Below are 12,183 nucleotides of genomic sequence, written 5' to 3'. Positions count from 1 at the left end.
TGTGTGTGTGCGCGTGCTTCCTTTGGCTGTGGTGGAGTCGTGCCGCTGTCCCTTTCAGCACCGACAACCGGAGGAGCCGGAGAGGAGCGTGGGCGCGCGCGTCCGTGGGGCAAGAGCGGCGCGTCAGAGCGGACACTTCGCGGGAAGGGTTTATGCGCAAAGTGCGGAGAGCTCCGAGATGACTGTGGATGTATTAGAGAAAAAAATCAGGTGGGTTTTACCAACATTATTGATAATGAGTGACAGAGTCCGCGTGTGATGAATTCCTCTGCTCTCTCTCTCTCTCTCTCTCTCTCTCTCTCTCTCTCTCTCTCTCTCTCTCTCTGTATCGGAGACTCATTCTTGGGTATCGACTTCATTACAGGCAGCCTCCCTCTATTGTCTCCTTAAACAAGTGCGGGCTTAAAAATTGCATTTTCACCAGTCAAAGCAGCTGCTGATCACGACGGAGCACTTTTTAAACATCGACTATTTCCATCTTTCTTTCTTTTCCTCTGTCTCTGATTTGCGGATGGTCTAAATCCCCCTTTTTTGCTGCTGTGTGTGGGGAAGGAAAAAAGAAAAACCTCACTCCAAGAGGAGGACTGATATTTTTATTTTTTATTTTTTATTTTTTTGGAGAGGGGGGAGGAAAACTGCTGAGCTCCGCAAGGAAGTTGCCTGAGGCGGACAGGGACCCTGAGGAGTCCGCGGGAGGAAGCTGGAGACGGATCTTCTCACCCCTTCACACACTGTCGGATGAATTAGATTTTTCAGAGGTATTTCATATTTCATTTCATATTTTTCCCCTCTCCATTCTGACTAAACGCTCATGCACTGGCAAAATCTCTCTCTCCTCTGTGGCACCTTCACATTCCTCTAGTGATGGATTCTGGGGCATGTCTCTCTTATGTATTGTCTCTTGCTGCCTGTTTCTTGCTGGATTTTATTGATTCTTACTCATAATTTTGATTCCACCTGATTCTGTGCAGTAGAGGGAAGGTGAGTAGATGTCTTACCAACACATGGAAAAGATGTACGTCTCAGGAAGTAACTCAATGTTGCCTGAAAATTCAAAAAGAAAGAGATATGAGGAAACAGGCTCCCTAATTTTCCCTCTCTAAAGATATGACTGCTGGTGTTTCTCTGCGTTTACAGTGGATGGCACTGTCTTAATTAGGGTGCAATCAGAATATCACCACCACCACCACCGCTGCTGCTGCTGCTGCTGTACAGAGAGAAGCCTATGGGGCTGCATAATGAGCATACACCCTTCGACTTTGATCTCCACACAGTCTTATTTCTGAACCTGTTGGTTGTGTTTCATCTCCAGACACATGACTTAATCATGTCAGAGGCATGTGTGTTTAAAAAATGATGGGTGAGCCGCAGCACCACTGTCTCTTAGCAATGTATGGTTTTTTTCATGTGTTCATCCTTTTATGGAAACAATGAAAAATGACGTAGAAAATGGTGAAAAAGTGTTTTCACCTGCAGGAAACATTCGATGGAAAACAGAAAATGTGTTTGCAGATGAGTCCAAGAGGGAGAGAATGATAAACTGCATGGATGTCATCGACATGTAACGCACTTTATTTATTTATTTGCAGTCTGGGTAAGCCCATAACACACTGAGCGGATGATGAACGAGGTGTGTGTGGGAAAAGAGGAGGGGTGTACTGAGGGAGGATCAGCATTTGAGGGCATCTTTGGACCAGGATCATGCCACAAAAAAAAAAATTATAGGGAAAAAAATGCTGCTGGAAGACGTGAGAGGTGGTTGAGATCGCAGCAAGGGAGGGAACAGGAGGGAAGGATGGGGAGAGGACAGGGTGGCAGAAAAGCTATCACTTTTCTGAAAAGAGCAGTGCAGGGACGAGGAGGCCTGCAGGAGGCGATGTGATAGAGGGAGGAGAGGATGGTGGAGATGAGAAAGGGAGAGGAGTGGGGGAGAGAAAGATGGAGGAGGAAAGGCAAGGAGGACAGGTGTGGAGTAGGGAGGAGGGAAGAGAAAAGTAAAAATGGCAGGAAGGAGGAGAGGAGAGGAGGTAGAAGAAGAACAAGAACAAGGAGTGGTTAACACTCACCTATACGGCAGCTGTTGTGGGTGTGAATTAAGGAGTGATGAACCAGCTGCAGCCTCTCTGGGTTTCACCCTCTTCATCTTTGAGTCACTAACCATCACAGCAGAGGAAACCTCCGTCTTCATGATGCCTGCTGCCGTCCTCTTTCCAGCTGCCACACGGGAGCAGGAGTCGAGTTTTTGTAAAGCATCATAAAGTGCAAGTACTCCCCCGGGAGCACGGGGCTCCCGTTAAGACTGACAGATTCATAGGGTTATTAAGATACAGTCTGGGATCAGGTGTGTCGTGCTGATACGTGAACACGCAGACAAAGATGTCACTGGTTTTTAGCCCCGTGGAAATATGATAATCCTCAATGAACGAGAGTGTAAATGAGACATGAAACTTTTAATAACCTCTGGGCCACAGTTCAGTCACACACAACCCTGATCTGATTCTTTTTTGGCTCCACTCTCGAGACGTTTGTGTGTGTATCTACATCTTTAAAGAATGTAATTGTTTTTCCACTGTGATTAAAGACGTCCATTAGGTCAGCTTAAGTCACTGTGGTGGATCTGTGTTTGGGAAAGATCCCATTTCTGAGCTGAGAAGATGAAATAAGCAGCAAAAGCAGAGATCAGCAGAGTCTGTGAGCTACATCAGACCCTATTAGTGTCTCGTCAGTAGCTGATATTAATTGCAGTCAGATAATTGCATGTATAAGGCTTAATAACAGGGACCCCGAGCCACAGTTGAACCACTTACGTGCCTGAGCCTGAATCCAAGGAAAAAAGTGTTGAATAAACAATATCGCGCGGCGAGTAGAACGCATGGCAGATGAATCAGAGCTAACCTATATAAAGCAGGGTTTTTAATCATAGTTGGGGCCTCGGCTGTGTATGAGTGGCTTTGACCTAATTCCATTTAGAGTGGAGAGAAACTGATGAATTAATTGGGACAGAATCGAATTATAAATGGATTCATCGAGAGAGGGCGGCTCACGCTGCGATCAGATCTGAGCCCCCGAAACCTGTTAGGGGGCCCTTGTCGGTGAAATTAGGCAGGGCCTGCTGAATGTTTCCAAAGTCTAGGCTTTGTATATAAAGCTTTTCTTTCAGTATGGAAAGTCTTTCTCTACCCTGAGTCAGCGGGGAAGCTTCTGGAATAATAGTGTAGCATTTAATGGAATAGATGCAGTTCAAGATTATGAATAGGATCTCTATAGGCAGGGCTGGATTAACCCAGTAGGTGGACCCCGGGCAAAAATGAGCTGGGGGCCTCTCCTGACCCTCTATATACAAGATGGGGCCTCAAGATTGGGTAATAAGGCGGGTGCTGCCTTTAGGCCCTGTATCAACAAACACATTTAGAATGAACTTTATTACCACTAACTAATCACCACAAGGTGAATTTGGAGTCTTCGAGGCCCCTGAGGGTCCAGGGCCTCGGGCTAGTTACCTGCTTTACCGAGCCTTGAATATAGCCTCACACACACATACACATTACACCTTTGACTGGTTGATATGTTGATATGTAGGAACGTCGGGCGTAGTGGATTTGTGCTTGGAAATTATTCTCCAAAGGAAAATAAGCGATGGAATGAGCAACAAGGCTAATTAATAGGCTAAACTGTGTGAAATAGGCCAATCTCATTAGCTAAGCTTGTGTGTGCTGAGGTAAGCAGAGTACCTATAATGAAACATATTCCAGAGTGTGGCCTGAACAATGTAATGAGATGAACAGCCGTGAACAGCACTGAATGGTGCTGAACTCAGTGCAATATCTGGTGTAATACTCCATTCAAATGTAATTTCTATGAGCATTACATCTCTGCTAAGAACTAGATCTCCCTTGCTAGCAGTATAATGAATGCTATGTCTGAAGAATAACAGTTAACCCACCTTTAAATGCTTGTTTAGGGATCAAAATGTGGGAAAAAAAAAGGTTCCTCACTCGACACAGTCTCCAACAAAATCAAGTAAAATCAGGGATTTTTGGATCAGAGGAGGCAAATGAGAAAATAAATCCCCAGGGCCTCAGCTAATGAAAGTACATTAGCGCTTGTATCATGTAGGAAGCAACCAGTTTGTCACAACCAATTTACAGACGCAGGCCCAAACCAACCTGATAGCACTTCTCGAGGATATGGCTGCTTAATGTGCAGCTCAGTGGGAAGAGCGTGACATTATTTCTGCCAGAGGATAGAGGTGCGATCTCCCTGCGGTGGCTGAAAGCAGAAATGGCGTATCACTATTTAGTTCTGTTAATGCCAAGGAACAACACTCAGCGTTAAGTCTACCTGTTGTGATGTCAGGCCTGTGTGTGTGTGTGTGTGTGTGTGTGTGGAGGAGGGCGTACTGGATGTAATGTGTTCATTTAGCTGCAGCAGAACCAGCAGGTGTTTGAATGATGCAGCGCTCTTGCTCCGAGGCAGAGCTCTGTCTTTTCACTGCCGTCTCTGTCTCTCTCACATCTCACTTCTCTTTCTGTCTCGCCTCCCTCTCCTCCTGTCTGTCTGTCTGTCTATCTGTCTCACCCATCTCTCTTCCTCCCTCCCTCCTTTCCCTCCCTCCATCATCTCTGCTGCAGCAGGTAGCCTGCACCTTTGTGTGAATAGCCCCGAGGAGCTCGCCAAGTTTCTCTGCTGTCGTTTTAACAGCTGTTCCACTCATCGATAGGCCAAGAGATGAGTGTGTGTCTGTGCATGTGAGTGTGTGTAGGGGTGTTTACAAACTGGCAGGCAGTGGGTTTTCAATTATGGAACGGCAGTGCAAATTTTGACAGGTCTTGTGGAAAGCCTGTGCCCATGTGAGTGTGTTTAGGCGGCTGAGCGTGTGTGTATCTGTGACTCTGTTTTTTGGTTCGCTCGACTGCATCTTCGCCTCGCCCATGGGTGGTTTACGCTTGTTTGTCAGGTGGACTGTACTTCCCTGTAGCAGCTTAATGTTCTCATCACATTAGCACTTAGACATCCTCTCTGTCTCTCTTCAACAGGCTCTACTGAAGATGTGACTTGTGGATTACAGGCTCTACTCCCCAGATAGATTCCTCCGACACTGGTGCCGCATTTCTACTCTACCGCTCTTTTTATCTCGCCATCTCTTCTGGAATATGATTCGCTCATGGGGCTCGGTTAGCTCCACACCTGGGGTCCATCACCCCTCCTTTTTTGACAAATAGGAAGTCCCTCCTCTTTAATATTCCTGAAAGCACACCCTCGTTTTTGGAATACCTACCAGGAAAAGCCTCCCCCAAGATCACCTTTGCTCTCGTCTGTCTCCTTCGCCGATCATGGAACCGCTGTGGCGCCCGGCCTCCCACCCACAGCCTCCCCCCTTCGTCCTCCTGCTCGTGGCTACCACCTACGTTTGGCTCCTTCCCGTCGCCTCCCCTCAGCGAATCCCCACAGACCCCCAGGCGGCACCAGAGTACGCCCACTCCATCCGGCTGGACGGGGACATCATCCTCGGCGGATTGTTCCCCGTCCACTCCCGGGGAGACCGCGGCACGCCCTGCGGGGAGCTGAAAAAGGAGAAGGGTATCCACCGTCTGGAGGCCATGATGTTCGCCATCGACCTGATCAACAAGGATCCCGAGCTGCTGCCCAACATCACGCTGGGGGCCCGGATCTTGGATACCTGCTCCAGGGACACGTACGCTCTGGAGCAGTCCCTGACTTTTGTGCAGGCCTTGATCGAGAGGGACGGCTCCGACGTCCGCTGCGCTAACGGAGACCCTCCGATCTTCACCAAGCCGGATAAAATCGTTGGCGTGATCGGAGCCGCGGCCAGCTCAGTGTCCATCATGGTGGCCAACATCCTGCGTCTGTTCAAGGTAAGATTTGACTCCTAAATCTCTCCTCTCTTCTCCTCTCACTTATTTGCCATGAATTTGATCTGCACCGCGGCCTTCTTGGCAACTATTCTTCCTCCTGAATGATTTGCACGGCGGGCACGTTCACATCCCTCCCCTCACTCATCATCATTGGCGAGATAAAGTTCAATGATGACAACCAATTAAAGCGTAGTCAGCCTTCCTGGAGCAGCAGCGCCACCTCTTCCTTTTACCAATCAGACACACACACACACACACATTTGAACACAACAGATGTGTGTGTGTGTGTGTGTGTGAGAAGAGATGTGTCAAGTGATGCTTGTAAGGAAGGGCTTTGTGTGTGTGTGTGTGTGTGTGTGTGTGTGTGTACGCGCTGCGGAGTTTAGATCATTCCTGGCTTGTGGTTGGGCCAAATAAAAATGGCTGCCAAACACGGGTATCAATTACTGCTGAAATCTGTCAACAGCCACTTCATTCACTGTGGCGTGCGTTTGTGCTTGTGTGTGTGTGTGTGTGTGTGTTGCCTGATAGGACATCTCTTTGTCTTAGTGTGTTTTCTGGCCTAATTGAGCATCTTCATGTGTACGCGGCGCGTCCTGCGTGTCCTCTCTTTGTGCTGCTGTGTTTGTGTCCTTGCAGAAGCTCTCGTATCTGTGGTGGAGAGCACTTCTCTCTAGGTGTGCTTTAGGATGGGCGTGCTTATGTGTGTATGTGCGTGTGTTGGCGTTGTCATCATTAGCTGAACAGGGGCTGATGGATAGCCGTATGATTATGAAATATGAGTCCAGTAATGACGCCCATGGCATTTCACATCCACATCTATCCCACGCTTTTTTCCCTCAGCGTGTGTCTAAGTGTGTGTGTGTGTTTGTGTATCTGTGGCCACACATTTTGTGCCTGCCTTCTTTTGGAAATCCATACTGCACATGTGCGTGAGAATGTGTGTGTGTGTGTTTGAACGCACTTGTTAACAACAGGCTTGTGCTTTGAATGGAAGATTTGCATATTAAACAACAACAACAACTAAACATGATTTATGCCAGGATCTGTCACATCAGCATCAGCAGCCCTCGAACAGAGTGCCTCTCTGGCTCCGCGCTGCCTCGTTCTCATTTGCCTAATACGATTTAGTGCATTGTGTGTGTCCGTGTACATGCGTGTGTATATTGTATGTCGCTGTGGGAGAAAATCTTTTGTGTGTCCAGCGATATACAGCAGTATGTTTGGATAAGTGTGCCAGGGATTGTTTGTATGTGTGTGTGGAGGTCTTAAGTATTTAGTGAATTGATCCGTGTGTGTGTGTGTGTGTGTGTGTGTGTGTGTGAGTGTGTGTGTGTGATATGATATCAACCAGAGGCCTGTGGCAGTGGTGTTATATGACACAAGACTGTATCTCCCCCTACATGGTTTAACATGAATAATGCAGCATGCGTCACAGTCTGAAAATAGTATGGAGGACACACACACACACACACACACACACACACACACACACACACACACATGCTGCAATAAACATATGTCTTTTTTAAATGGGCTAATCTGACAGTGCCAGTCACAGCTAGTCGCCCACTCAACACAAGGGGCTCAGCAAGCAAATACAGCAGAGAGAGAGGGAGAGAGTGTGTCTTTTAATCTCGCAGCAGACAAAAGAGATTCAAACAACAGATTGTGTAAAAAATTCCATATCCAAATCCCCAAGAAAACCGCCGCTTTTCTCTCTCGTCTTCATTTTTCTGTCTTCACCGTGCTCAGCCACAGAGGGAGCCGCGCGCTGACAGTCACGGCCCGAGATGAAATCAAAAGTTGTTGTTGGTGTTTCTTTTGTTTGGGTTTCTCTTTTGAAGATTATCTTTAAAACCCGATCCTGCTCTGTGGAATGACACGGAGCGGAGAGAGAGGACGACATAAGATATAATAAGATGAAACTTTGTTAATCCTCGTGCAGGGGAAGCCAGGCGGTCGCAGGAGCGTGTTTTCAGAGGAAGTTTACATATAAAAAAAGAGCAGAGCATTTAAACACACTGAGCTGACAACTTCAACACTTGGGATCTTATTGTCTTTGTTTTGGCCTCCATTTCTAAATCACTAAAGTAAAGAGAGGAAAGACATTTCCTCTACACAAATGATGCTCTTCTAAAATGATTCAAACACATGAGGAAAAGGAATCAGTCAAGTGGTGATGAGGGTTAGAAATGTAGATGTTTTATTTGTTTACAACCTGAAAAGATTTGGCAGCTACTTTCCAAAGATATGAAGCCAAAGAGAGTGTAGCTGATCATTCCTCACTGTATAGGAAAAGTGTGTATATGACCAGAGTGGTGCAGTCTAAATGAAACCAGGAAGCTGGTCTGCTTTAGTTTAGTTTTACTGTTTATAACACGTCGACGTGTTTATTTAAATCCTTCCTTTTAGTGATGTTGCCGAGGTTAATACTGATGCAAATGACAGCCATAACTACAATAACACAGCCCAAGTTGTTTTGTAATAAACTCTGCTTTAAATAGTCATGGTTACAGCTGTTTCAGGGTGTGTGAACCAGCAGCTGTATTTGCGTCTAATGAGTTCTCAGCCAAGCTCTGTTTTGTTTTCAGCGTGCATTGTTCCCTGGGTCTATGTGGAACAGAATTAATGAGGACACTATTGATTCATATGATGAAGACAAGATAGCTGCTGCTCTGGGGTTCCACAAATTGAAAGTCTGACATGGAGGGCACATAACCTGGAGCCCGAAACGTTCACTAACCTGCACGTTTTTGTTTTTTTTAATCTTTTCTCTCATATTTTGTCTTTGTTTTTCTCTCAGAAACTAACTGCTTCATCCTTGGCTATTGATTGTGTTTGTGCATGGTTGGTAATTACAGCAGCACTATGGATCGGTGAGCCCCTGAGACTTTTGGTCACCTCTGAAACCACCTTGAGGCAAACCTTGGCTACAGCTAATGGAGCATTAGCCAGTGTTTGCACTGGAGAACCTAATGACACCTATAAACACCAAAAACATTATCAGTTATAGATATGATAAAGTGTGCTACTTTTAAAGGGTAAGGAGGTGATAGCTGCCTTCACATCAGTGCTATCGCTAATGGACTCTGCGTGTGTGTGTGTGTGTGTGTGTGTGTGTGAGTGTGTGAGTGTGTGTGTGGGTGGCTTTGTCAGTCCCAGCCCTCACTATCTTACAATGAAGTGAAAGGCGCCTTTCACTCAGTGACACAAGCACGCTGTGTGTCGGAAGCCGAAAATGAAATTCAATTCATAAATTGATAAGTGGTGGCTGTCCCCCGGTGAGTGCAAATGGAATGGCTTTGCCTCGGGGAATTTAGGAAACACTGCTATTATGCACACACACACAACACACACACGCGCGCGCGCACACATACTGAAGTCTCTACCCTTCATTCAATCAGCGTCAGTTCCACTTGATTCTGCTTGAGGCTTTCAAACACATGCAAACACACAAACACACACACACTCAGGCTCTTGTTTCCTTTGAGGAGACAATTTATTATCTGTGTCTCTGCTGGTGTTTTTTCTTCTTCTTTTTTATATGAAGTTGTGTGTTTCAAGGCCAAGGTCAGAAGCAAGAGGAAGCTTTCCCACGCTCTCCCATCCTTCCTCACTGGCACCCAGCTGTGCATGAGCAGTATGTGAGTGTGTGTGTGTGTGTGTGTGTGCCATTACTCAAGGTTCTTCATCGCAGTAAAGTATGTTTTACATATGCACATGTACTCATCCGTATGTGTGTGCAGGTATTAGGAGGAATCGCGGTGGAAGAGCCTTCCAATTGCTTCCATAATTCAGCTGCTGCCTCCTGTCCTCTCTGTCTGTCTGGGGAATTAACTGCTGCACTGTGTGATATTGCTGATATATTCATCTGCCTGTGTATTACCACCACCATGATTGCTTTCCTGAGCACTGTGCTCTCCGTTGTTTGATTTCTGCACCATACATTGCGTGACGCGAACCTCCCTGCTCCCAGGAGGCAGAGTGAATCTACAGCACACACATATGTGAAACTTCTTTTGTCTTATGTGTCTCTTAACACAGTGTACACATGCACATGCAAATAAATTTGCACACTTTCTGCTGTAAGGCAAATTAGCGAGAGCAAATGTTTGCTCAAACCCTTAGAACGTTACAGCAGGCTGGGGCCTTTGTGCACCTAAAAGCCATACTAGAACAATCTCCTTTTCAGGCTCAGCGACACCCTCTGAATTACAAATCAATTTGGCGTTCAGCTTCGCAACATGATGACAACAGCTGCATTAAAATGCAATTAACAGGAAAACGTGGTAATTTTATTCAGATGCCGATTCGGATGCCATTCCTGGTGGATTTGACCATTATTCTCAAGGTCAGGCAGAGTTTGGCTTACGGGCTCGTCCTAATCCTGCAGAGTGTTTGATGAAATAATGACAGCAAAGACAGCAGAGAGCGGAGGGAAAGAGTGTGAAGGAGACTTTACAAGACAGAGAGAAAGACAGGAAAGAAAGAGGCAGAGCAGGAGAGAAAGGGATTAATGAGGGACAGGCAGAAGTAAAGACGAAAGGATGCAGAAGGAAAAAGACACACGAGAACGATAAAAAGACAAAGAGCACGAGAGCATCCTCTAGAGTGTAATGATGTGGTGTTGATTTCTTTCATGGAGACTTTATGCATTAAGAGGGTGATGATAATGAAGCCAGAGAGCACGCTGAACAGCAAGCAGGAAAACTCATTAGGACATGAGTGGGTCTCCGTTTAGCGCCGACTGAATCGTGCACGCGAGCCTTTCCTTGCTTGTGTCTGAGTAGGAGTGTGTGTGTGTGTGTGTGTGTGTGATTGCACAATGCTTCACTCTGAATCAAATGCAACGAGGAAATATCACAGTCGCTATAGACGGGCGGGACATGATCATCCAACCTCTGCTAACGAAGCCAGACTTAATGAGCAAATGGTTAATGAAGGGAGAGTTAATTGTCCTTCTGAAATTATTTATTACTTTCATTTGTTAAGTGTTGCCTGGAGATGATTCATTTATAAGAGCCATATGTACCGTGTGAACTCAGATTAAATTGGATTTGTTAGCGGCTGAATGGTGCAGAATCCTTTGTTTTGGATTTGAAAATGACAAGCAGGAAAGTTTTTCTAGATATGTATGTGCTTTAAAACACATTAGTGCGAAGCTCAAAGGGCTTTACAATCTGAATAACATTGATTGTGTTTAGTAAAAAAGGGGCAAAAATTCAGTCTCTCTCTTAAAGTCACACAGACAGAAACAACATATGGAAACGTGTATACACACTTATGGTATTGGATGAGATAGGAAGGTAATTTAAAGTTTAATCTAGATCTCTGATGGAAAACAAGACGTCATTAGAAATGTGTTTAATGAAACTGCTGACTGTGTTAACGTGTGCATTTATTTGTGTCCACTTGGCTGTGAACGTGTTCACGCTTTGGAGAGAGGGTTTAGGCATTAACTGAGTATATGTGTGTGTATTTATGTGTCAGAGAGAAAGAGATAGAAAGATAGAAAGACTGAAAACGATAGTGTGTGTCTGTGGGTATTATCTACATGTGTGTGTGTGTGTGTGTGTGGAGAGAGCCAGTGTATAGAGTGCATTAAAGTGGAGTCAGATTCTATCTCTTCCCTTCCTTTCATCAGGTTTGTGGCTGAATAGAAGCTCAGATAAGGGATAAGTGAAGCCATTACGCAACAGTTTCACAAATCACAGCTGGACAATAAAGATCATTTTGACTTGTCACAGCAGAGAAAGCACAGGTGTAGCTAATAACATTAATGATGGCTCCGTCACATTTGTGTTATGTAATACAGTACTTTACAGACCTTTATTACAGAGGGCATTTGGGCGAGTCGCACACAGGTCTAACTGTAAAGTGAATGAGATCTATGGCTCAAAATGAAACGTAACCAACATTAATGTTATTAGTTACACCTGTGCTTTTCCTCTTACGCCAGGGCCGCTGTGAGAAAGGCCTGTTCGCTCCTCTCTAGTAATATTTTCTCTGCTTTGATCCATCCTAACTATTAAGGAGCAGTCGGCAGCCCCAGTGCAGCACCTAGGGATCAACTCCATTTCTTATTTTGCATCTCCAGGTAGGAGCACTCTTAATGCCCAACATGCATGTGTTCGGGGGTGAGGTTGATGTCACCCTGGTGTTGCAAGTGCTAACTATAAAGCCAAGACTCATGGCTGATTGTGTTGTGCCAGGGAGCCATGCCAGTGAGCCAGCATGCACAATACCAGGACCCTGGCACACTATAATGGAACATTATTAGTGCTATTAGTCACACCCCTGTTTG

General features: G+C 45.7%; 1 protein-coding gene across 2 annotated transcripts in view; it reads left to right on the top strand.

Moving 5' to 3' along the window:
- The first annotated feature begins 330 nt into the window (after positions 1-330).
- Positions 331-12,183, top strand: part of grm8a (glutamate receptor, metabotropic 8a) — a 186,624-nt gene continuing 174,771 nt past the window's right edge. For both annotated transcript variants that reach the window (XM_018685142.2, XM_051077668.1), the window contains exons 1-2: positions 331-758; positions 5,037-5,876. In XM_018685142.2, the coding sequence (XP_018540658.1) occupies positions 5,334-5,876 (543 nt within the window). In that variant the 5' untranslated portion in view covers positions 331-758; positions 5,037-5,333. The remainder of the gene's footprint in view (positions 759-5,036; positions 5,877-12,183) is intronic.

The sequence above is a fragment of the Lates calcarifer genome, linkage group LG18, assembly GCF_001640805.2.
Source record: "Lates calcarifer isolate ASB-BC8 linkage group LG18, TLL_Latcal_v3, whole genome shotgun sequence".
In the NCBI taxonomy this organism is placed as follows: domain Eukaryota; kingdom Metazoa; phylum Chordata; class Actinopteri; family Centropomidae; genus Lates; species Lates calcarifer.
Note: the sequence above shows the minus strand (reverse complement) of the source record. Positions and strands in the feature narration are given on the sequence as shown.